The following is a 25,130-nucleotide window of genomic DNA, read 5'->3' on the forward strand; positions in this document are numbered from 1 at the left end:
GTTCTGCGCATAATTCATGTAATGCCAGAATAGTCTGAAATTGATGTCTACCATTCATCCTATTTGGTGTACTGTAGTACTGTGAACATCAAAATACTGTGTCAACTGAAGGTTTTTGTACTTTCAAAAAGGAAAGTTCCATCACAGACAGTTGATAATGAGGTGTCTGCCTAGCAATGTCAACTTTCTATGAGAATCCGTTGATTGGGCAAGAAACAAGTGTCCATTGTCCATATTAACGGGTTTCTGTATTAAGTGGGTTGATTTTTGTCCCCAGGGACAAAGAAAAGTGTCTGTAATAACGAGGTGTCTGTTTTAATTGGGTTTTCATAAAGTGGAGTTAGACTGTATTTGCTCCATACAAACAGGGTTTGTACAGAGTCTTGAATTCTAGAAAGTCTTGAAATTTGCCCCGTCATTTTCCAGGCCTGGAAAAAGTCTGGAAAATGGAGATAAAGTCTGGAAACAGTAAAAAGTCTTGATTTCTTTTTTCAAAGCTACAGCAAGTGCGTTATAAGTAGAATCTTTTTAGTTTTAGTCAAATCTTATTCAATCTCGTCTGTATGTTTGCAGCACATCATGAAAAAAGTTTTGTTCCTGTGTTTTTTTAAAGGTCTCTATTGACCACCTAATTTGATAACCTTGAGTCTGGAAATAGGAAGTATTGTTTTGGAAAAAGTCTTGGATTTTGGATCCAAAAACCTTTACGAACCCTGTACAAACAAGCTTGTCCCCCTTGCTGTTGCAACATATAAAAACTGCAAAGGCTGTGTGTACTTTACCCACACTTTGTAAATGCAGTTTTGCTACTGGCCACTTTCCTTAGCCCCACTCCCTTAGTACAAATAACCTGTAACTTCCCCTCCCCACCCCTTGCACTTTCAAAAGGCATATGAAAGTGCTACTTTATAGATAGCTTCAGATGAAAACATTCTCAGTATGTCTCTGTGTAAAACTTTGCTATGTTCTTCAGTTCCTCGTCTACTTCACGCAATGCTTGCCCAGTGGTGTCATGTAACAGCTGACATGCGGAATCTACAGACACCCATCTGTACTCCTGGTGCTCTTGAGAGAGCTGTATGGGCGTATTGTAATCCCTTAATTCAGCAAGCCAGTAAATTACAATCTTTGGCTTTCCTCGCACCTCGTAATTCAATGTTTTTCGTACATCTTTCACGACGTTCAAACTGCTTTCTTTCAGTCCTGATTCTTCTTCAGTTTCTCGAAGAGCTGTCTGTATATCCGACTCTCCGGGATCGACATGACCTTTAGGTGGTGTCCAGTGATGTCTTCCGTAAGATGTTTGTAGAAGAAGGTATTCGAAAGGTCCTGTAAAGCGTTTCCGGCGAAATACGATTAATCCCGCTGCTCGAAGCTCCGCGGCCGCCATCTTGGTTTTTAGGTAGGTACGTTATGTATGGGGAATTATAATGTACCGGGTAAATGTTGTCCAGATATGGAGCGGCCGGCCTGCCTCTGGGGCCATCAGGGCGGATAAAGGTAGGGCGATGAAACGAGCGCGTCCGAGCAAAAAGGTGTGATGCAGTGGACTGGGGTCAAATTCTGAGTTGCCGATCAAAATGGCGGCAAGTACGGAATATGATATTGATTTTGAAGAATTGGAGAGGTTATTCATTGATGATACGACAGACGAGCAGTTCAGTTTTGACGAGATTGAGGCAATTTCTGAGCCGTCACGAAATTTTCGCCGGCCTTCAAGCGCACCGGAAGCGCGGAAAGAGCGCTCGTGCCAGTCCTACTCCGCATCACACATTAAATGAAGAGCGGAGCGCTCGTTTCATCGCCCAACCTTTATCCGCCCTGGGGGCCATAGTCTCCCTCGCAGCCGTTTTTAGTATCGATACTAAAAACGGCTGCGAGGGAGACTACTGGGGCCAGGGTGCGGGCAACCTTGAGTGCTTGAGTGGCTCATCTCTGGTATAATATAATTTATTACTCACAGCTGACGTAAAACAAAGAAAACCAAAACATCCTTAACAATGAACCTAGCCCTGACCATAGTCCATAAAACAAAAGAAAACGAATAAATTATATTACAGCGGGGATGACCCTTGAGTGCCTTATTTACTCTGTAAAGGCAACTGTAACTCTGTAAGCAGGGGGAAACTGGCAGATGATAAACAGGCTATTAAAAGTTGTGAATTAACCTTCAGAATTCGAAACTGGTTCTTGCTTATTATTTTTTTTAGTAATCATATATTTTGACACATTTCTCCAAACGTTACGGTAAAACGGGCCTCAAAAACGTGCACTTTGTTTTGCACTTTGCTGCAAAACAAGTTGAATAACCGGATGTTGCACATATTAACACCGATGCATGCATCAAACCTGTCTTGCAATAAACAGGTTGTTGCAGGTCAGGGGCAGATCTAGGGGGAGGGTGCAGGGGGTGCGCACCCCCCCCCCCCCCCTGAGATGACCTGCGGTTTTCTAATACAACTGGTATTCTGCAAAAAAAAACTACGTGGTTTATTGGTGTTGAAGTAGAGCAAGAGAAGAGTGCACCCCCTCCTAAAAAAATCCTGGATCAGCCCCTGCAGGTTGCGAAAAGTTGTTACAGAAAGTAGATGGAGTATAGTTCTACTTTTTGCGACAAAATTTTACATGATGCGCGTTCTACCTGCCCAATGCAAACTTGTGTCATTGTCTGACGAGGTCAGATCATGTTACAGTGCTCAAATCGTGCTGAACTACGACGACGACCACAAGGACAACTTCAAAAAACAATAGGTTTAATGATCAAAACAATAGCTCTGCACGTGCATCACGTTCTTTAGGACCTTTAGTATATTTCTTTGACGTCCAGTGCACGACTACGACTTGAAACCTCCTAATTTGACCTTTTAGGAGAACATGGACATAAGACGACGAAATTTCCTTCCTCTTTTTGAACCTGAATAAAATCCTTTAGAATTCAACTCCAGGAAAAGTCGCCTGCATTTGACATATTGAGCGGGTCCAAATAGACGCGATTAAGTTGAAGGAAAGCAAATTTATCTTTTTGGCGACTTTTGTACTGCCGTCGCCGTCGTCGTTGCTTAAAGTCCCTAATATTTATACTTTATTGAAAACTTCAACCCGTTTTAGTTCATATAATTTATGTAAGTTTTAATTGCCATAAAAACTATTTCCCATACAGATTCTCATATTACGCTGGGCCAGGTGCCCATAAGCGGAAGCGAGCAACTTCCACGCGCTCGTATCACGGTGTTTTCACGGACCAGTTTATTTTTAGAACGCTTTTGGCGCGAATTTTGAATATCTTTTAAATTCCACAAACCAGTCAGCAAAACCTACAGACCTAAAAATGATATTTCATGCCTTTTAATAACGTTTAGTTTTCCCTTTTGATATCTTATACTTCGAATTCGCTCATAGACATGGTGGAGATTCAGGAAAAAGTGCCCTAAAATGTGTCTAAAAATAAACTGGTCCGTAAAAACGCCTAGTATGGGAGTTGCTCGCTCCGAGTTATGGGCTCCTGGCTGGGCCACCTGTGCTTCCAGTTTTTAACTTCTCCCCCAGGGGGTCCTCCCTATAATGGCCTATACGGGAAGGCTCCGCCCGAAAGGGGTACCTTTTTCAGGCTTCAGGTATATGAAAGGGAGGCGGGATTTCACTAGGTGAATCATATGAAAGGGTAGGGAAATCTGTCATTTCGGACGGTAAAAAGGTTCAAAAGGGCTAACAGACACATTTTATAGTTACGAAAAAGTCGAGAAAACGGTCTGATTTTGTGATTTATTCGTATTTTAAAGATACTGCATTGAAAGGGATGTAAAGTTCTAAACTAGGTAGTGTGTGAAATTGGTCCCATTTGTCAATAGAGTTTATAAAAAAGGGGTACCTTCTCTGTCAAAACTTTCTTGAGTACCCCCTCCCCCCCCGGACTTCACCTCTGCCCAACAATGAAAACTGGAAGAACATATTTAATATTGCTTTGTCATCATCACCACAATAGAATAATAATTATAATAGTGTTATACTTCGCTCCAGCACCTTTATTTGTTTACGAAATCTTTTGTCAATTGTTTAATTTCAGGTCGGCAACCTTTAAACAAGAAGTTGCTTAAAAAGCCATTATCTTTTTTTCTGCCGCAAGACCAAGAAATGCATTTATAAATTACGTCGAGTGCCTTGAATTTTATTCGCTTGAAGCTCTAGTAGCTAATTAGACCTCAAAAGACCACTGAACTGACTGCTCAATGAACGACACTCGCTAACGCGGATTCAACTCTAAACACTATATCAGTTGCGGTTGAAATAGTTAATGTCTACGGAATGAGGTGGCTAGGGCATTTAAAACGATCCACAATTCTTATCCAAAAAATATGCTAGTAACGGAATGGTTGCGAAATTAAGAGTGTTCTTGTGGTAGCATACGAAAGCTTGAGGAATTCAAAGAAACTTGTGCCGTGAGGTGTTGCGCAAACTGAACACAGATGGGATCAATAGACTCGAAGAAAAAACACAACTTAGCTACAGAAGCTGGCACAGACGAGATACCACCAACCATTCTACCGCTAAACAGAGAGGTTCGTGTTCATTTGGTGCCCAAGTTTTACAAGTCAGAAGAGAAAGGATTCGCAAGAACATACTGTTTGTTTACCACGCTTCAGGAACAGGGAGAAAAGGATTTAGGCGAAGGCGATTCGACTGTAAAACGCCACCGAGATTTTAATGCGAGGGTTGAATTTCACGAGCAAAGACTTGGAAGTTTTTCTTCTGGACACGGTTCATCTTTCTTGGACCGCAGTGACTTCTTTTCGCCTCTGAGTCGTTTGCGATCTCGTTCGCTGACCATCCACTCTACCGAAGTCAAGGTGCAGAAAGTTTCAGTGAAGGAGAACGATTCTATCAGAATTATTGGAGTTTTCGAGAGGCATTTAGAGAGTTTTGACAAGTTGACTGATGGGGATACATTTGAACTGATACTTTGTCCTAGTTCTAAAATAAGGAGCGAATGTTTAGACTGGTCGTTGCTGGGAACATTGTATACTAAGCAAGCGAACTCAAAACATGTGCGTCACTGGCGAGCGGCTGTTCGAGCAGATTACAACTAAGTTTGTTTTCTTTCGGCTAAAATACAACGTGTACTCCGCGTTCTTCAGCCATTTATCATATCATTATTTAAAGAAAAAAGAATTTATAGTTCTTCGATTGTATTACCATTCCCTTTTACGATCACTTGTTATGTATCTAAGAAACAGCTGAAACAGTAAGAGTTTTTCTACTTGTTCAGTCTGACTACGATAACTATCCAATCCAGTCTATATAGTAAATATCACAGATATCTTAGTTTGAAATAAAAAATCAGGTTGTGCGTGCGAACGATATCAAAGGAGACATTTAAATTTTAAAGCCATCACTTGTTCAATCCTGATAGAACGAACTGGCGCAGTTAAATACGGTTGTAGAACTGTCGAGGATCTTCAGCCACTCTTATACTGATAACTAAATTAAATACCTAACCACTTAATTCGCCGTCCGATTTTTAAATAACGATTAAGCTAATTATTTATACAAGTTCTAAAAAAAAAAGGTATGAAAGGATTTCCTTTGAGATGAATGCTGTCCTATTATGATTAGGCTTAGGTTGAAATAAAGCTGCAATAATAATTGTCCGCCCTTGTCTGGTCTCTTAAACATATGAGAACCCGACTGTTTCAGTAATCGCCGCCAGAAAACAATGAATGAATAAATAAACTAAATCCCTTATACAAAATGCTGCAAAATGTGAAGTCGATATAGCGACAGACTGACAGAAAAGGCTTTTTCTTGTTTACCTTCTGCCATGAATAGCGAGTGACGCAGTCTCAAAATAAAACGCCAAAAAGAAAACCGGCTCTAATGTTAATGTTAAAAAGCAAGGATCAATTTCGACTAGTTTTCTACAAAGAGAACCTTGGAAAACAGAGCTTTATTATTTATTTTTAAGCTGAATCGTTGCTAGGTGGCTGTTGTTATTTTTATACGTAATGTCTATGTGCGATCAAAACATCTTAAATCTCAGTGCCTCTTATATTGAAAATATTCTAAATTGTTATGCATCCGAACTCTAATTAAACTTTCTTACCACACGAATAGCGTAGAAGCCGTACATAGCCAAGTAATTTTTTCTTTTACGATAATATTCAACTGTTCCTTTCTTTCTTACTTAACTTTTATTTTACTTTTTTCATTTGTTATTGTTTTGGTACTGAAATCTTCATGTCGAAGATAAAGTCAATAAAGTTGTTGTTCTTGTTGTTATCAAGCTTATATCTGACCCCCACCTGATTTCGGAAACACTTGATTTAAACCAAAACTTAATAAGTGTAAAAAAGTTCGACAGCTGGTTTTGATCAAATTTGTCTTGTTTGTTCGCAGTAAGGTTAAATGGGAAAGGGAATAATAAAGTGCTCGAAAACATTACTTTTAAGCATTTTAGTTGATCAGTTGCCTGTAAAGGAATTCAAAGTCAGACGTTTTCAGCAAGAATCATTCCAATCTTTTGCAAACAATTTGTAGCAAGACTTCTTAGACTTACATGTAAACTTCCAAGAAAATTCTAAATCTCACTTTGTAAAATTATATCAGAAAAACCGGCAATAGAGCTTAGACTGCAAAACAGCCTGATATATATGCGTTGGTCGGGAACGCAAGCAACCGTCAAACGAAAGGTTCGAGTAAACCACAGCAGGGGGGCAAATAGAGTCAGTTTATAGTTTGCCATTCGGGCAAACTGTAGCCGGTATGTACTAGCCCAAAATTCATTTCAACTAGCCCCAAAAACCTTTTCAGTTTGATAGGCAGGATTGATAACACAGTTCTTATGTAATTTGAATTCCTTAAAACTTCACTTAACTTGCCCGTCGGGCAAGTTAAGAACAGAATTCACTAGCGCGATAGCAAAATCCATTAGCCCCGGGCTATCAGACACTACTTTCTTTGCACGCTACACAGAATCCAAAGTTAGAGCCTGTTGCGTAGTAAATAGTACCATGTGAAAGTGCTAGCAAAGAATTTTGCTTTGAAAGGTCACAGCACAGGATTTCATCCCGGCACAGACTCAAAAGATGGAATTACTTTTCATGTCACCTTAGAGGGCTCTGGGAATAAAAGTGTTATAAAGTCCTAAGTGAATAATTAAAATGGAAAACAAAAACAAACAAACCCAGCTGTTTTTTAGAGAATTCGTTTTCTTTCTTTTTCTTTCGATAATTTAACTTCGACTACTTACTTGAAGTTCGAACACTTCTGCAAAAAGGCACACGGACAAACCATCTAAGATTACAAGTGGCTCCTATGCGTTGAATCCTTGCAATACCGGTATGCACTATAGACACCAATATTTTTGTTCTTGTTTTACTTTTTTCTCTTCACAAAACTTTACCTGCAGATAGGTATGATGATACAAAAATATAATACTGAATCATCTCGTCACGAAGGTGTGGTCCTGACAACCTTCCGTTCACGGCGATCTTACATTAGTTTGGAAGGCAAATACCTTGGACCAAAACAATGTGTCATCGCACTCAACAATAGAACGCCATTGCAATTCACAGTTCACAGAGAGATACGTCTCGTAATGTTCGCTTCAATGTTTCTTGGAGGCCTTGGTTGCCACTATTTTCACTTCCACTAGAAAGCGTGATCATCACTTCTTTGTGGCACTTGCCCTTAAATGGAGTTTTACAAATCGTCACCTTGCCGCTGGATGCTTTCTACAGGCCACAGCTGAATGTGGTGAAGAAAAGCACTTAATTTTTTGCACCAACATGGTACTGTACTTATTGTTCCTGTTTCTACCCCTTGTCAATGATCGCTGTCGCCCATAAATCCGATGAAGGCTCTACCGGAGTCACAATTCCATCAGGGATACGGGAGGCGCCAGGGAACGTGTCGGGGACCAAGAAAGCGTCCCATTGCCGCCTGGAGGAAGGAAAACATTCGTCACTTTTACAACACACTTCATGAATTCGCAAAAAAAAAAGAAGCAAAATTTACACGTAAGACTCACAGGCAGTTTCTTCTATCAACACTGTCAACAACATGCATGGCACGGCATCTTGCATACAATTCCATCACTGAAGTCACGATTACCTACAGGTTAAACGTCCTAGCACTTTCCCTGGCTAAGTCAGCTAACATTACAATGTTGGCGTTGTTTATTTTTTCGAAAACTTTAAAAATGACGGACAAATATAGAAAGAGAGCTTTTTCTAAATTTTTACCACGAAAGAATAGGCTGGAAATACGAGGTTGACAGAAAGTAAAACAGGAGACTAAACTAAAGCAGGAAATAAAAGTACAGATAAACCTACGGACAGTTAAGCCGTTGCCGGTTGCGGGCAAACTAGGTTGAACACTGGTTTGACTTGAGAAATTATTTTATCTACGACATATAAAGGTACATTTTTGGTGGCAGTACCTTATTTGCAGCAAGGACTGTACACTGTGTTCGCCTTGTTTGTAATAGCTGCGAAACCAGTCCATTGGGTCAGACAATCCTAGAGATGCTGGACGAAAGAAAGAGAACAAGTGAGTGTACATTGTAAGCGAGAAAAAATATTTTGAGAATTAATGCTTAAAGCCCTGATTTCCGCCTCGGATAATACTCAATAAGATACGGGCACTGTTTATAGCTACGTAAGCGAGCAAACTGTACATAATTGGAGTGCAGCTGCAGCCTGTAATGACAGAAGTGACAATTATAAATAGGTAGCTTAAGCAACGAAGACGATAACGTCACTTGAATACTGAATTCGCGCTGATTCAAACTTTATCGCACTTATTCCATCTCGATCGATTAGTAAAATGTTGGCAAATTTTTCTGGAGTTGAATTTTAAGGAACTGTATCGAAGTTCAGGAAAAGAAAAAGAAAGTCTTTGTCTCGTGTTCACGTCAACCACAAAACGTGAGTTTAGGGATTTGCACCTCGTAGTCGTGCAGTGACGGCAAGGAAATGTACAAAAAAATTGCAGAGTTGTTGTTTTGCTGATCTATAACTATTGTTTTTTTTTCCGTTCTCCGATGATGTCGCCTAATGATAGATCAGGTCGACCTTCACTTCGGTTTTGATCGGTTCGTTTACAGTTTGCTGGTCTACAAAGTAATGCTAACTTGTGAAAGTGAAATGATTAGCATGTCACGAGCGTGGGACAAAGAAAAAATCTGAAACCCCGACAGGATTCGAACCTATGACCTCCCTCTCTTTCTCTTCGAATCCTGTCGGGGACTCAGATTTTTTCCTTGTTCCACGCTCGTGACATGCTGATCATTTCACTTTCACATTTGTTTCCCCTGCACCGAGCTTAAAATTTGCCATCTTTCATTCTTCCAGTTAATCCTAACTTGTGACCATTTTTTTTTTAATTTGCTCCACTGAAGTAGCATTTTTTGTCTGTACATGTATCTTCGTCTGTCCTTTTGCTTTAGTCAAGGACTGTTAACTACCGTTTGTTTTTTATTCTGGAATCTGTGTATTCCAAGTAAGGTACCGAAATATATAGGTAAATAATATCTTTTCAAGTATACACACGCCTACTAAAGCTAGAAGGACCAGTACCTTGATTTTTTCTTTCATTTTCCCGTCGTTCTTTCTCTTTCTCTTCCTCCTCCTCAGCTAGCATGACTCTCAGTGTCTTTTCTTCCGCCTCGTATAGTTCTCGTCTTGGGGCCATCACATTCTCCAGCCATTTCACTCTTTCATCAAACTTTCGATTTTCTTCTTCAGTAGGCTTGACATAAACGCCTAGATCAAAAGAAAAAAAGCAAGAGAAAGCGTTTAAATAGAGACTGGCGGCGACATTCGTCCTTCCTGAAAAATAGCAGCTAAACTTTCTCTAAAAGAATGCTTCACAATGAGCTTTAAAGTGAACTTGTCTTTATGGCCTGCCTGTTTTCTTTTTAGTTTTGGTATCTCAAAAAGCAAAGCAAACTTTCCAAACGGACACGCTTTCGCCCTGAAAATTGTTTCGAGCTTCTCCCTTGATAAAAGCCCTGCAAGAAAGGCCGAATAATGCTTGGAGATTGGTTTCTGATGATGCCACTTCTAGTAGGACGTGAAGTCTCAGCACTTTACTGGCGCATTGTTTTTTTGCGTGATAACGGGTTAAATTAACCTTAAAACTCTCCAACTTAATTCTTTGCGAAGAGAGAACGAAAACTTCCCACGAATCCTATTCGCGACGCTCTCTCATTCTGAAATGTTGTCAAGACTTGGTGCTACTCGGTAAAACACGGTCGTATTGTTCACAGGGTACTCTGTGGACAGTGGTACCTACTTGATGAATCCCTATCCAGTGTCTAACTCAGTTACCTAACACTTGTCCACTGGATAGCCAATCATCAAGCATTTCTGAATGAAGCATATTCTTATACATTGTTGTACTAATCACCTTTTACTTCAGCTTCTTGTTTTCTGGCCTCCCGTAGCTTTCTCAACGCCTTTAAGAGGTCAAGAGCTTTTGTAGCTTCTGTTTGTTTCCTTTTCACTTCTCCCAGTACTCCACCTGCTTCATGTTTCATCAACTCGGCCTATAAATGCATTTAGAAGGAAATTAACGCGTATGTCTAGGCTAATATAACGCAGTAGTTCATTAAGTGTATTTTGTTGTTGTTGTTGTTGCTGTTTTGAAAAGATGGATTTACACTCAGTTTTTTTTTTGTTCAAAAGCTCAAGGATAATAGCCGAGCATGCAAAATACTTTCTCTCTTTCCTCCACTTGTTGCTTCCCCATTGGCTGGCAATTTTCAAATGCGCTCTTGTAGTTTGCTCGCTCTGCTATGCCTGATTGAAATTTTTGAGTCTGAGGATGAAACCTCATGGTGTGACTCTCCATGCAGGGTGCAAAGAAAGTGAGTTTTACAGCCTGCCATTCGGGCAAGCTATAGTTAGCATGTACTAGCCCACAAGTCATTTCAACTAGCCCCAAAACCCTTTTTGATTAGCAGGATTGATTACAATCCTCCTGTAATTTGAATTTCCCCAAAAAAATAGCATTTGCCCATCGGGCAAGTGAAGAACAAAAATAACTAACCCGATAGCAAAATCCACTAGCCCCAGGCTATCAGACACGACGGTCTTTGCACGCTGCCATGTGAAAACTCTTTGATGATCCTTTCACATGGTTTACTTCCCTTTTAGAAATGAAATTTAACATCAGGCAGAGGACACCCGGCACAGGGGAAGAGAAAAACTATTAAAAAGGTGAACAAACATAAAAAAGTAACAGTAAATTGATTACTCTTCGTTTGGCTTGATCCTCTGCTATTATTTGTGACCTCCATTCATCAATTTTCTCATGCAGAACCTTCTTTCTGTCCTCAGCTTCCTTTTTCAGCACATGCTCTTCTTTTCTTCTCTTTTTCTGCCACTCCTAAAAAATAACCAACTTATCCTATTAGCAAACCAAGTGAAATTGTAGTGTAATATGGTAGCCTTCCAAATAAAACCAACTGAGTTCATCTTCATCTCACCCGTTTTTTCTTTCTTTTCACTGCTTGTTGTTCTAGATGATTAATTTCTTCAGAGGAGGAGAACTGAGCTTGAATCTGTTCAATCCTAGCCTACAGAAGAAAAAAAGTTTCTTGATAAGATTTTGTAAAGGTTTTTAAACAAGACAAACATAAACAGGGAATACCGGCCCAATTACTGCAAAAGAAGGATGGTGACCGCTCTAGATGATGATGATGATGATGATGATAATGACATTAACAATAATGATGATGGTGATGATGATGATGATGATGACAGCAGTGGTAATGGTGGTGTCAAAATAATTAAACATTATTAACAAAGAAAATTTTATATTATAGTCAATGAAGATGAGGGGGTATTGACTGTGAAAGGGCACAGCAGAGCTTTCTGCTTCAGTAGCTTTACAACCTAAGGGTCGCTTACTCTACTCAGTCTAGCATCAAGCTTTAAACCTTTGCTTTGTAGAATGGCAACTAATTTCTGGTCAGCTGAGAATTCAAGATGGCAATTTTCCTCTAAAAACCACCATTATAACTGGACTTCTCTAGATGAACACTTCTCTTTAAGATCTTACATCAACAAATGTACTCTCTGCCACACTGTTCAGTTTTCACATGCCGATGACGGGATGAAATTAAGATGCTTCCTCCTTTGGTGTAGCATTCTTTGTTCTTAAGACTTTATAATGCTTTATTAAGCAGGGACTATAAAAAGGCTACATGCTATTAGCGGTTCACGGTTTCATTGAGCTCTAAATTTGCTCTATTAGATTCTGCCTTATTTAAAATGTCAGATTTTGGTTATCCTTGACCTTTCGCAAGCAACTACATTTTCTGGTATCTCCGCAGGAGCTATGATAAAGGGTGGGGTATTATTCCTCAAGGTTTCAATGTATCCTTTTAGTTACTGACCTTTAATGTTTGAGCCCTGTTTATTTCTTTTACCCATTCCATTTCATTGTGATGTGAAGCAAGTGCAGCCAATTTATCTCTCTGAAGTGACAACTCTGCAATTAGCTGCAGCCAATCTGTCATGAGCTGTTTAGCTTCATATAACTGCAAAAAATATAAAAGAACAAAACAATAAGCAAAGAATATTAATACCTCCTGCAGAGGACGCCTTTCTTTACAATCCAGGGTTAAGAATTCACAAGCTTTTACCTCCAAGATACATGTAGGATGCTGGTACTGTCTGGGTGTTGTTGGGTTAATTATTAACCAATGACACCTGGGGTCAATTTGATAAAACTTTTGCAAGTGTAATTTAGTCCCATGGAAATTGTTTTTCACTTGAAGATGAAAGTATAAATGTGTAAAATCTCAAGACTGAATCCCAGAAAGGTATCTTACACAACCACCATAACAAAGGCTCATTGTTTTGACAATCACTCAATGCTACAGGGTGAATCCAATGGAGAGCATGAGCCAAGATCCTTATAAACCTACTCAAATCAAGAAAAGTACACTTTCTACAACCAAACAATCTATGTGAATGCTTCCCAGTCTTCGCCAACATTCAAATGAAAGTTTTCATTTTCTTTGAGGAATCATATGTAAAGAAAATGACTCCTTTATCACCTGTGAAAGAGGTTTTAAAAGTTAAAAAAGGTAAACCTTTAAATGGCTGTGTGGCTCTGCTTGTTTTTCCTGTTTCACAAGTCCTCTTTCTCTTAAAAACTGATTAATCCACCCTTGGCTTGTTGTCTCTTGTGCTGTAACTCCTGCATTCACCTGAGGTTGATTAGCAGAACATGCTGCCAAAGCCACCGTTGGTACTGACAAATTGCCTGGCAAAGGAGGGGAAAATTGCATGGGTGTTAATGGTGGAGGTACTGTTATGGGCCCTGAAAATGAGGGTGGAAAAGTCTCCGGAAAATGTTGCACAGGTCCCAATGGTCCATGGATGGCAGTTTGAAAAGAATTAGTCTGTGATAGTTGCGGTCCACCAGATGGAAAAGATGAAGACGATTTTGCCATTTGCGAGATATCACTGCTCATTGTTTGACTGTTGCTTTGAAGAAACGGCAATTGTCCAGGAGGAGGGAAAGCTAGAGAATTACTAGGACTTGAGTTTGCCAGCTGTCTTTCTGAATTGATAAACTGACCGGATGGTAACGGATGTCTTGTAATCTGCGGTGATTGTATGGCCATTGGATGCTTTTCTTGTTGCAAGTTGATGTGGTTATGAGGGAATCGTGAAGGCAACTGAAGATCAGAATGCATGATATCTCCTCTTGGAATCATTTGTGGAAAATTTCCTCGCACAAAATTCGTTAATGAGTGATTCGATTGTGGTGAAAACGAATTAGGAGGCATTCCTGGATATTTGGGATGAAAATAAGGATTTTCAGTGGGCAAAGACGATAAATTGTGCTGATTATGAGACTGAAAATGTGCTGCTGGAAAGCGTGCACCGTCCGCCATTTTGAATTTCGCCAAAAAGCTAGGCAGCTAAGTCCTTAAAGCCTGGTTACCAATTAAAGAATAACAAAGATGGCGGCCACTTGTTGCTCTGTTGACCTTGGGGAAAAGTTATTCTGCTCTTTAAACCAGGCCTTTATCGTGGATCCTGAAATGTAAGTCAGTGAACTTATGTTTTTCCTCCTCTTTTCTTTCATACTATGAATTTAATGTTTTGAGATGTGGGTAGTTTTTTGAGTGACTTTTGGTAGTATGAAGTTATAAAATTAATGTTCTTTTTCTTTTAAAATTTCATCACTTTATTAACACGTCACTGAACGTGTCTCTACATGTATTCATGCGCTCTTTCTGGGATTTAAAATTATTTTAGCCTTTTATCTTACTGAAACGTGAAAAGAATCATAGCCGACGAAAGGGCCGCCATACTTTGTCATCATTTTTATTATTTTTTATTATTTTTAGGTTTTCACAATAAGTAGCATACCTTTACAATTTTACGTTGATTTTTTATTAATACCACAAAAACACCCAAGGAAGTTACATGGCCAGTGTTCATTAGAGACTCTAAGATACAAAGTCTCCATGTATGAATATGGGTAAATTACCTGTACCCGACTGGCTGTAAATACTGGTAGATTGCTTCTTACCCCAGAGAAACGGTTAGCATTAGATAACATCGGCTGAAGTTAGATTGTTTCTTTCAGTAAAATTACATGAAGAACAACTTAAGTCCAACTTTACTGTGTAATATAAAATGAAATAGAAAAAATCCACTGTAATGCTTTGAACCCGGGTCACTTGCTTTATAGCCTACATCCATATCCACTACACCATTGAGGACTAGCTGCCAAATCCAATAATTTTTAAAATATACATGTCCTTTTATATGCCGTACCCCATTACAATATTTGAAAGCTAATCGTTTTTAGTTCAGTGCTTAACCCTAATCACTGCAGACCAGTGCTTAACTCTCTTCTGTGTTCTCTCCATAACTGGCGCTCTGTAGTTTTGGTTTCTTCAGCTATTCTAGCCTCATCCTACATTCCAGTCTTGTTCCATTATGGAAATAATGTGTTGTGTAAAATTCATAAGGTGTCCAATCTGGCTTCACTCGATGTTATCTAACGCTTACCCAGAGAAACGGCTAGGCTACCCTTTGGACCTGTGATACCATTACCACATCTGGTAAACTATGGTTGCCTTTTTTATAGCTATGTGAAAAACATATTTGCCTAGCCGTACCCACAGGGTAAGAAAGGGTGTATTTTAAGGTCCCTTTTTTACCGCTATCCCAATTTGAAGGAATTTTGAAATTTTGAAATTTCATATGCTTTTTTTTCAGTGATGAAATTGACATCATACCATGTATGCACTGTCAAGAGGAACACAATGATGAGAAAGAAGATCCATTTATTATTGTCAGCCATAAGCTTGGGATCAAGTCATGGTGTATTAAACCTCTTTTTCTGTTTGCTTATAACAAGCTTATTAGGAGTCGTATCAAAGGCAAGAAGGACTGTAACTTGTCAGGTGATTTTTTTTTTATTTCTGAGGCATAATACTTGTACATTTTACTCCAAAATTGTGGCAAATTTAGTTTTGTTTTCATGATAATTAGCTCTAATTAATGCCTCATTTTCAAGGCGCAAGTTCTTACTAGGGTGATTCTTGATTTTCTTTAGTCTCCTCACTCTAATTCATGAATAGGTATGGCTAGAAGACAAAAGAAATTGAGAATCAACTGACCTATGGGCATGTATACCTATCAAGCCATAATGGCTGAGTCATTTCTTACTGTGCCCATCTACTCCCTCTCACCTGCCCAGGCATTTGTTGGGTATATGTCATTTTCCCATTTTTGGGAAGGCTGCTAATGTCCCATGATAAGGCCAGTAGGTTTATACACAGATCCCACTATGCAGGTAAAAACTATTGCAAATGCACCACCCCAGGGACAAGGCTTTTTATTTCATTGAAAGAAGCTACATTGAAAAATCTCAAATCCACAGTGCATGTATACTACTCATTATCCCTGTAATGTAGGTAGATTGACACTTTCCTCTAGCCCTGGATTGTGTATATAAGGTACTTTTTGCAACATTTTTTGCATTGTTAAATGAAGTAGTGCATGTGAAATTGAAATTTGGCCAATACTCCCCACCTGGCTAAACCATAGATGACAATTACCCCACAAATTTCTTGTTGAAGGGGGGATGCGATGGGAATGGGTAGGCTTGCAATTGACTGAGCCATAACCACAAACTGATACAGCTCCAGTGTACATCTAAGGGTGCTTTCTATTGGGAAATCTGGACTTAATTTTGAAATCCAGATTTAAGCTTTGCAATGAAACATAACACCCATTAATAGATCTCAATGCCAAGAAATCCACCCTTGAATTTCCTTTTTTTCAAGAAAATGTTTTTTTTCTGTCTTTGTAACAACATCATCTTACATTGGAATTCTTACATTTTTTGCTTGTTTTTGAAGCATTATGGAACTTTTTTTTCCTAGTATGTAATTATCATAAAATTACAAATTACTTTTCATTTTTAGTCACAGAATCTGTTCAACTTAGTAGAGCTGTTCTGTTGGTGAATGCTGAATGTTATACAGCCTGGAATGCAAGGTAGGATACTAGACTTAAAAAAGCCTGATTAGCCTTGAGCTACAGACTGTAGTAGCACATCCCACCATGCTACTGTAATCTTTATCACAAGCTGCTGAAAGTCCAACCAAAGTTTTTTTTACCCATTTTAAAAGAGATACCAATTTTTTTTAACTTTTAGACAAGGTCTGGGCTTGGCTTGACCATTGCCAATTTCCTTTTTTATGTAGTCACCTTGAGATATCACACAATTTTTCCTGATGACCTGCCTCAACTTGCAACATTTCTTTACTTCCATTTGAATGACTAAAGTTATTTTGGATTTATGTGTTTTATTACTCAGTGAGCTTATTAATAATTTATTAATTTGTTCACTCTCTGACTCACTCACTCACTCATTTATTTATTCATTCATTCATTCATTCACTGAGTTTTCAGTCACTCACTCACTTGCTGGCTCGTTTGCTCATTTATTCATTCAAAAAACTCCCTTTATCAACTTAACAATTAATGGTAAAACTTTATATTTACCTAAATAATGATGATACCTCTAAAATCCTCGGATTACAGATCCTGTATTCAAAATGTAATTGATTAATAGCTTGTTGTTTTTGGTTTTGTTTAATATTATCCTAGTTAATTTGCTACAGAGGTGGATATCAAGACCTTTATTGAAATTGTTCATTCATTTTTTCTTTGCTTTTTAAGTCATTTTTTCACTTGTCCCTCCATTCCTTCATTCATTTATTCATTTTTGTTTCTGTCAAATATGCATGTTTGATGGTAAATAAAGTTGCTTCATACTTTCCTCACCCCATCTTGATTTGTTCTTCTTATTTTTGTGGTGACTAGGAAGGAAATGATCACCTCTGGTGTCCTGAATTTAGTTGATGACTGGAAGTTTTCAGGTGTTGTTCTTTCAAAGCACCCAAGAAGTGCAGAGACATTTAGTCATAGGTGAGAGCTGCAGCTTTTACAGCAAATTCATGGCAGTGTTGTGATGGACTTTAGACTTATTCCCCCAGTCTTAATTATAATTGACTAGTAAATGCTTTAGCTAGCAAGAGGCAAGACAAGGTACTTGCCTCGTCAAGGTTTTAATCCTAAATAATGATAAAAACAAAACAACTAACAAAAAAAACAACTTTAATTGACAAAAAAATCACTCGTTGAATGATACTGAGTTTTCTTGATATTGATGTTCCTTATGTCAAAATTTATTCTGAAAAATAAACTTGTCAGCATAAAAGCGTCTTGATTTAAAAGATTTTTGGTCTTGTGCAGCTAATACCTTGGTGATCACGGATCTTGCCTCGTCTATGCCAAAAGTCTGTGTGAGCCCTGTGGCCCTGCTGGTGGATGATGATGATGATGACGATGATGATGATGATGATGTTCAGGATAAGTTACGATATGTAATCCAAATCCAAATACATGATTTTATTTGCTGACCGATTTTTATTTTATATTTAGGAAGTGGACAATAGTTCAACTTGAGAAGCATAAAGGACAGGGTGAATTTATCCAGAGTTATTTAAGGACTGAGTTGGCTATCACCCTTCGCGCTGCTGAGTGTTATGCTGATAACTACACTGCATGGAGTCACAGGGCGTGGCTGGTGGATCGATTCATGTATGATAAGAAAAAGGTAATTTGAATTCATATATGTCTAACACACAAACGTCTTAGCCCTTTAAGCCCTAAGAGTGATCAGCATCAAATTTCTCCTTGTAATATCAGTGCTTTGTAAAACAGAGTGGTCATGAGAAAAAGGGACATTATCACAGAAGATGAATTTGCTTGATATTTTATCAACTTCTCCCCACTACTTCTGTAGGAAATGAATAGGAACAGCAAATGAGAATTCAAATGTTGATCTTAGGGTTTAAAGGGTAAAGTACATGAAACATGTCCTAAGCAACTCAGTACTACCCTTAGGCCCTCTTAGGTAGGTATGTATGTCCTTAGTCTAAATTTCAAATACGTTTGTTTCGCAGTTTGAGGAGCAAGCCTGTGCCTTTTGATTTTTAACCCGTCTTTATGTTGTTTGTCGCCATTTCATCCAGTCTTATGTCGCTGTTTCAAGGCCCTGTTGTGTATCAGAATTTTACCCTAACAGGGCCTTGACCTTAGCCTGGGTTCCGGGAATCAGCTGAGATTTCTTAATCAATCATGGAATTTAATTTAGATTGATCCACCTGATTGATCACTGATTATAATTGGAAAGTATCTTTATAAAGGGTAATATTTCCCTTAGGACGACCACTGTACTGTGTTTTAGAACAAGACAAAAACATAAGAAATGTATCAGAAAATTAAAGGAACATCAGTAGATTTGACCATGTTCATCATAGAGTTCCAGTAGCTCTGTGGTTAGAGCATCCAGTCTAGAACTAGGGTGTCGTGACTTGGATTCTCATCTGGGGCTCAGAATATTTTCTGTGCTTTCAGGTGATCAAATTGAAAAGATGGTAGACAATTTTTTAGGTTCAGTTACTATTCTCCCATCATCTCACAACAATGGATGGAGGCCTATGATGATGACCACCGCGGTCAAACGTCTAAATCGTTATTTTTGTTTATTATTGCTGGGATTTCATTTACCAGTTAGAGAAAAATGGGCAAAGATGTATAAATCAGTTAGTCAACATAACTATCTTTCCATTTTTCTCAAAATTTTGAGCTTTTTTCGCTGAAAACGCTTCGCGCTAAAAGAGAACCATGTTTGAAAATGGCACCGATAATAACGTCTGCATCGGTTTTCAATCACTTAGAACTTTTTTAGTAAACTTTTAAAAAGTTTAGTAAACTAACCGGATGTTGGTAATACCCTAAACTTTCGATAGTGAAAGTAGCAACCTTAACTTTGAAGTATTTCGCTTAACTTTTGCAAATTTCACTCGTTTGACCGCTGTGTAATGATGATGAGTTCCTGTTCTTCCTTCCTTACTTCCCTACCCACCCCTCCCTGTCAAATGATCTGCTTTTTTCCTTTTTTTGGAGTGAAAAGTTATGAATATATTTATATATGTACAGCTCTCTCTGATTTCCCTATCCCTTAATATTGTACACTGAGGAAGACACATCCTTTAAAGAAGGGAAGTCCTAAGATAATAATGAATGAACCTTGGTTCCTCTTGTCTCTTCTAACTTATACATGCATGTCGTCATACATCGTTCTTAGTTCATTTATGCTTTTTATTTTTATCTCAGAAACTGTTTTGTGAACTTCAAGGCATCAGAGCTTGGGCAGAGAGTCATATCTCTGATAACTGCTGTTTCCATCATCGCCAGCTCCTCCTTAGACACCTTAAGAATGTATGGTAAGAAGGAAAACAGGGCGTTGAGTTACAGACATCTTATGAAATGTTTGCAGTCATTAAGTGTGTGCTTTAGTCAGTTACCTAATATAAACAGTGAACATTTTTAAAGTAGTTTTTTTAATGGGCTTAGTTTGAATACAATTTAGCACTATGAGAAATTCTTACTAAAAGTAGAAAGTAATCAGAGATTTTATTAAAATTTATTGATTTCAATCAGGCTGATGTCGTGAATTTAGCATTCTCTGTACGGTCAAACCACTTTAATATGGACACTGAGAAGGTCATAGAAAGTGTCCATATAACGGCTTAAAGGACAAAGCAAACTGTCCATAATAATGAGGTGTCCATACTAAGCGGGTGTCCGTAAAGCAAGGTTTAACTGTATATGTGAAAGTGCTAATCTTTCTTTCGTTACTCATTTATTAAAGAGAAAAAAGTTAGGTGTAAACACAAAACGACAGTCAAAAAGGCTAAAAAATGTCCCATTAGAAAATCAGCCGTCAAGCACCTTTATTAGTCTTTTTTTATAATTTACGTAATGTTTGATATGTATTGTATTGAACGAATAAAGACATTATTATATTATTATTATTATTATTATTATTATTATTATTATTATTATTATTATTATTACATGTATTATGAAAGAAAAAAGTCAAATTGCAATCTTTTGTTCATGTCTGCTCTAACAAATTACCTTGGAACTGAAGTTGGCATATTAAACGCCTTCACTATCTATGCTCTCGTCCCAGATGACTGGATGCGACTTTTTTACAGGCCATGCGCTATAGCCTCTGTACAGCTGCCTCTTCCCCTCAAACCAAATCAGGGAGAGAGACGTCTGTATCGTGCAGCTGTTAATATTGTGTTCCTGTGTACATTTGCATATTTTTTTGTTTTTTTCTGACACCTGAAAATGTGACGTGTTGACTACGTTTGCAGTTATTTTAGATTCTATAGCTAGGCTCTAGCTAAAATAATTACTAGCTAAAATGTCATAAGTTAGTACTGTTTTCTTTATAAAGAGTATATTGTGCTTTGGAGGATTCTAACTCGTTCTTCTGCCATAAATGCACTATAACGATGCTCCTTGTTTGTTCTTTACGAACAAATACTAAAAGAGTTTAGGATGCAACTTTTTCCTGCATCCCCTCATCTTTTACATGAAAAGTTTTAGGGTATAATTTGTAATGATATTTATATTGTGCATCCTTCGTTTTGTAACATGTAGGCTTCAAACTCATTTCTTTTTTATCCAGTTCAAAAGGTGAGGTTGTTCATTTACTGCTGTCAGAGGTGGAATTCATCACTGATCTTATTTTAACTTTTCCTGGACATGAAGTTTTGTGGTATCATAGGTGAGATTTTTATCTGCTTAGTTTTAGAAATTTAACGCCCGCTTCAGTCATTTCTAATTTACGTTGACTCGTTTCTGCTGACTTAAATTTTTACACGGATAACTTTGGCCTTACAAACAAGTCGGGGATTGTTATTTAAGTTGGGGTGAATTTCCACTGTCGCGTAGTTTTTACGTGCGTTAGTAAAATAGAGTAAAATATAAAAGCATACGAGCGTAAAAATTACGCAACAGTGGAAATCCTTCTTCACAGAATATAGCTGGTTCGCGGAGTTTTTAATAAATCGAAATAAAATTCCAACCACAGACATGTCTCTTAGTAATTTGATAGTAAATTGCCTTTTATCATGTTTTATGGTTGAACATAATTTTCAGTGCTGGAGCATTGAAGACTCGTTTATGAGAGAAGAGCTACATGTACAACTGTACAAAATATTTCTTAAGCGGAAATTCTTTCAACTGAATTCCTTCCCTTGTAAAATTTGGGCCAAAAAAGTGTTTTATTTCCTTCACAGACGATTCGTATATCACATTTCGAACCATTGGTTTCCAGATGTTGGCCCGCAGACCGTTAGGGAAATAGCAAACGGTCCAGAAAGAAATGGGGATTGTAATACAGATAATATCAACAGAACTACAAGACGAACTTCACCATCTATCATTCCTTCGTTACTTGAGCTGGCGAGCAGCTCTTTTAAGATATTAACAGAGTCAAAGTCAAGATCAAGACTTAAGACACCTATAACAGATGGCACGTTTTTACCTCTTTCTGCCTCCTCTGAGTTCAAGTTTTGCGACGGTGTCATTGCTGAGTGTAAAGGGCCCGAGGGGGTGGTACAACGGAGTTGTGCATTGAATTACAAACGGTGGTTATTGATAAGAAGTACACCTCATCAGTTGAACTGCAATGGGGCTGCATTCACACCTAAAGTAGTAACAGAGGCTGGATTATCGTAGTGAACTAAGCTATTGTTTCTGAATAAAAACGCCTGCAGTAAAGTTAACTCGACCAGGCCAGTATAAATACCGTAAATGAATGGATGAAAGAAATGAATTAACTCTATTTATACAGTGATTTCTAAAGATGATGTATTATATATTTAGGTATCATGGCCTTTCAGTCCAAAATTCTCCCTTAGCCTGTTTGTGCAGTGTTCATATACAATAACTGAGCGATTTCTCGCCCCATGTTTACTTGAGAGCTATGGCTTATAAGAGTATAGACAATACAAATAATTGTTTATTTGTTTAGTAGAAAAGAATGGTATACTAGCCATTCGTTGTTTAGGATAATAACGGTGAAAGATACTCAAGATGGAGAGTGGACCAAAAAGAGAAGATGCGCTCCTGAGAAGGGGCTTGTTAAACAGCGAACAGTGATGCCTTAAAATCGCGTCCACAGAGAAACTAAAGCCTTCTTATTTTCAATTTATACCGAAAAGCAGGTTGAAGAGAATAATGAAAACAATGCTTTTGTGTGGCTCAATAACTGTTCAAAATTATATGTTAAGAAATGAGCGATTCTTAAAGAAGGGTTCATGCAGTACCCCAAAGATTCGTCTCATTTTGAGATTTGTAAGAACTCTATTAGTAGCCAATAAGTTTGCTCTTTAACTGTAGGGGATTTTAAGTCAAAGGATTTTTTGAGAAAATGGGACTTGGCTGGTGCTACTATAAACAAAATTTCTTAATGATATTTAAAGAATTCTTGCGGCTTATAATTGGCCTTAGAGGCTATTTTTAATAACATGATTTGACGATGGGATTAATTTTGTGTCCTGAAATACAAACCGAACTTCAATGAAAACAGACAAACAAATTTCTAGAAAGTGAGAAATGTGGGTGTCAATCGCTGATAAAGAAAAAATGCAAAAAAACTTTGCTTTTCGTTGTAAATAGGTTCGTGAAAGAGTAAAGAAAGATTCCCTGCTGATAATAGAAAAAAAATTCAATAGACTGTCAATAAGAAAAAGCTCATATGCAGATGTAGCAGGAGGACAGGCAGGGGAAAGTACAGTGCTGTCAACTCTTCCGAATAATCCGGGAGACTCCAGACTTTTTTGGACCGTATCTCCCGGTCTCCGAGCTTAGAGTTTGAATCTCCCGGATAATCGCCGAAATTTGCCATTTCTTCAGTAGACTCGACTTTCCGACGATAAAATTTCAACTATTTTGCGTTGTTTGAGCTATTTTAATGTTCACATTAAATTAAACGTTTCTTCCTAAACGGCTCCGGTATGTCATCATAATAATGTGATTGATGGGAAGTAAACCAGTCAGGTCATATGTTACAAGACAAAGACATCTTTGTCGGGCGATTGTGTCATCGCAAATTCATGAGGATGGGAGAGTATTTGATGCACAAATGACGTCATGCGCCCTGCGTTATGACGTCATCTACCATCCCTTTCCTATCAATTCTCAATATTTGAATACGTCGGGAGTTGACAGCCCTGAAAGTGCCCTTTATGCAAAGGAGTTTTTGATCAAATACTTGCTGTGGGCCTCAACTGCGCCAATAATAAACAAATGTACCGAATACAACAACCGCAATTTAATGACAACAATAGGGACTTTAAGATCCAACGACGCGACGGCAATGAGAACGTTGCTTAAAAAGTGAATTTACGTTCTTTCAGTCTTTGTCGCAATTATCCCTACCCACTTACTTTGTCAAATGTAGGCGAGCCGTCCTGGAGTTGAATTCTTAGGGACCATATGCAAGTACAGAAAGAGAAATTAAATTTCGTCGTTGCTTGTTTACGTCCTCCATACAACACGAAATTACGCGTTTTTACGTCGTAGTCGTGCAAAAACGGGCAGAGAAATGTACAAAAAAATTAAACGTGCTGCACGTGAAAAGTTGTTGTTTTGCTTATAAAACCTATTGTTTATTTGACCGTTCTCGTTGCTGTCCACGTCGTTGGATCTTAAAGTCCCTAATAACTGTATAACAACAACGAAATAAATACAACTTTATTATCTGATGGCAATAACAATACAATATACCTAGCGTATATTGTTACATCATACTGTGTCTTGGTCTAGAAGTGCCTTAAGAGGGTTATGCCACAAGTCACAAGGATATTGCTTTAGGTCTTTTTAAGTCGAATACAACGTGAAAGGGAAACGCAGATATGCAGATGTTAAAACAGGTCGAAACAGGACAAAAAAAGGTTCCCATTGTTTTAAAAGCAGTAAATAGTGAATTACGCGTGAGTAACGTTATGTACTGAATTATAGTGACTGAAATGCAGTAAACTTTGAGGCAACAAAAGAAGGGGGAGGGTGGGTGGGGAGCTGACAACCATAGCGTACATTGATCCTCCCATGTGAACAAGGGCTGGGATCGAAATTATAAAATTTACCATTTAAGGTATTCAGGGAAGTGCTGTTGTACTTTCAATTCCGATACAGAAGTTGCCATATAATGCTTCTTTCTTCATAGCTTTCTTTCTTTCTTGAGCCACATCCCAAAGCAACACTTGTGTATTTAAAAAAATAAATCACCCGAGTCCCCGGATGGATACCAAACTCTTCAATTCATGTACTCCTAAACGAAGCGTCGAAATGTAGCATGATGTAAGACGCTCGTGGCAGGCGCATGCGCGCAAAAGGGCAGGACGAAAGGAAGAGTAGAAAGCGCAAAAGGGGAATCCCCTCTCTGTTTACGTGCACATTCAAAAACTCATTGATAATTCATAAAGAAAAACAAAAGAAATTAATATTTAATGAGTGTTTTTATATCTGAAAAAGGCACGGCTAAACTTTACGTCCAATTTTTTAGACCAAAATAACCCCAAATCTAAATATTAGTGCAAGAATGAGTTGATCTATATCAGAGATTTTGAAGCCGTTCAAAAAAAAAAACTCACAGGAGTGTATTATCAGGTTTAAAAACTCGAGGCGAAGCCGAAAGTTTTTAAACCGGCCCTG

At 38.2% G+C, this 25,130-nt stretch overlaps 5 protein-coding genes across 5 annotated transcripts in view; 3 read left to right on the forward strand and 2 right to left on the reverse strand.

Annotated features, from left to right (window-relative positions):
• Positions 1 to 865: 865 nt before the first annotated feature.
• LOC140937759 (bis(5'-nucleosyl)-tetraphosphatase [asymmetrical]-like) lies at positions 866 to 1,396 on the reverse strand. The gene has a single exon (XM_073387324.1). It carries the CDS (start codon positions 1,388 to 1,390, stop codon positions 935 to 937), a length of 456 nt encoding a protein of 151 aa, XP_073243425.1. The 5' UTR covers positions 1,391 to 1,396; the 3' UTR covers positions 866 to 934.
• Positions 1,397 to 4,147: 2,751 nt separating this feature from the next.
• Positions 4,148 to 5,534, forward strand: LOC140938565 (uncharacterized). The gene has a single exon (XM_073388057.1). It carries the CDS (start codon positions 4,464 to 4,466, stop codon positions 5,082 to 5,084), a length of 621 nt encoding a protein of 206 aa, XP_073244158.1. The 5' UTR covers positions 4,148 to 4,463; the 3' UTR covers positions 5,085 to 5,534.
• Positions 5,535 to 7,188: 1,654 nt separating this feature from the next.
• LOC140937634 (uncharacterized) lies at positions 7,189 to 13,914 on the reverse strand. Its single transcript, XM_073387190.1, has 8 exons — positions 13,100 to 13,914; positions 12,398 to 12,541; positions 11,486 to 11,575; positions 11,254 to 11,385; positions 10,405 to 10,543; positions 9,573 to 9,758; positions 8,435 to 8,522; positions 7,189 to 7,935 (listed from the first exon to the last, which is right to left on the reverse strand). The coding sequence occupies exons 1-8, from the start codon at positions 13,907 to 13,909 to the stop codon at positions 7,809 to 7,811; spliced, it is 1,716 nt and encodes a 571-aa protein (XP_073243291.1). The 5' UTR covers positions 13,910 to 13,914; the 3' UTR covers positions 7,189 to 7,808.
• LOC140937635 (small ribosomal subunit protein eS17-like) overlaps positions 11,986 to 25,130 on the forward strand; it is a 115,661-nt gene continuing 102,516 nt past the window's right edge. The window contains exon 1 of the mRNA XM_073387192.1: positions 11,986 to 11,990. Within this exon, the coding sequence (XP_073243293.1) occupies positions 11,988 to 11,990 (3 nt within the window). The 5' untranslated portion in view covers positions 11,986 to 11,987. The remainder of the gene's footprint in view (positions 11,991 to 25,130) is intronic.
• LOC140937092 (protein prenyltransferase alpha subunit repeat-containing protein 1-like) lies at positions 13,974 to 23,245 on the forward strand. The gene is made up of 8 exons (XM_073386625.1): positions 13,974 to 14,061; positions 15,249 to 15,436; positions 16,463 to 16,535; positions 17,367 to 17,471; positions 17,988 to 18,162; positions 19,728 to 19,837; positions 21,097 to 21,195; positions 21,710 to 23,245. Exons 1-8 carry the CDS (start codon positions 13,979 to 13,981, stop codon positions 22,149 to 22,151), a joined length of 1,275 nt encoding a protein of 424 aa, XP_073242726.1. The 5' UTR covers positions 13,974 to 13,978; the 3' UTR covers positions 22,152 to 23,245.

Source organism: Porites lutea, chromosome 5 (genome assembly GCF_958299795.1).
Source record: "Porites lutea chromosome 5, jaPorLute2.1, whole genome shotgun sequence".
NCBI lineage: Eukaryota > Metazoa > Cnidaria > Anthozoa > Scleractinia > Poritidae > Porites > Porites lutea.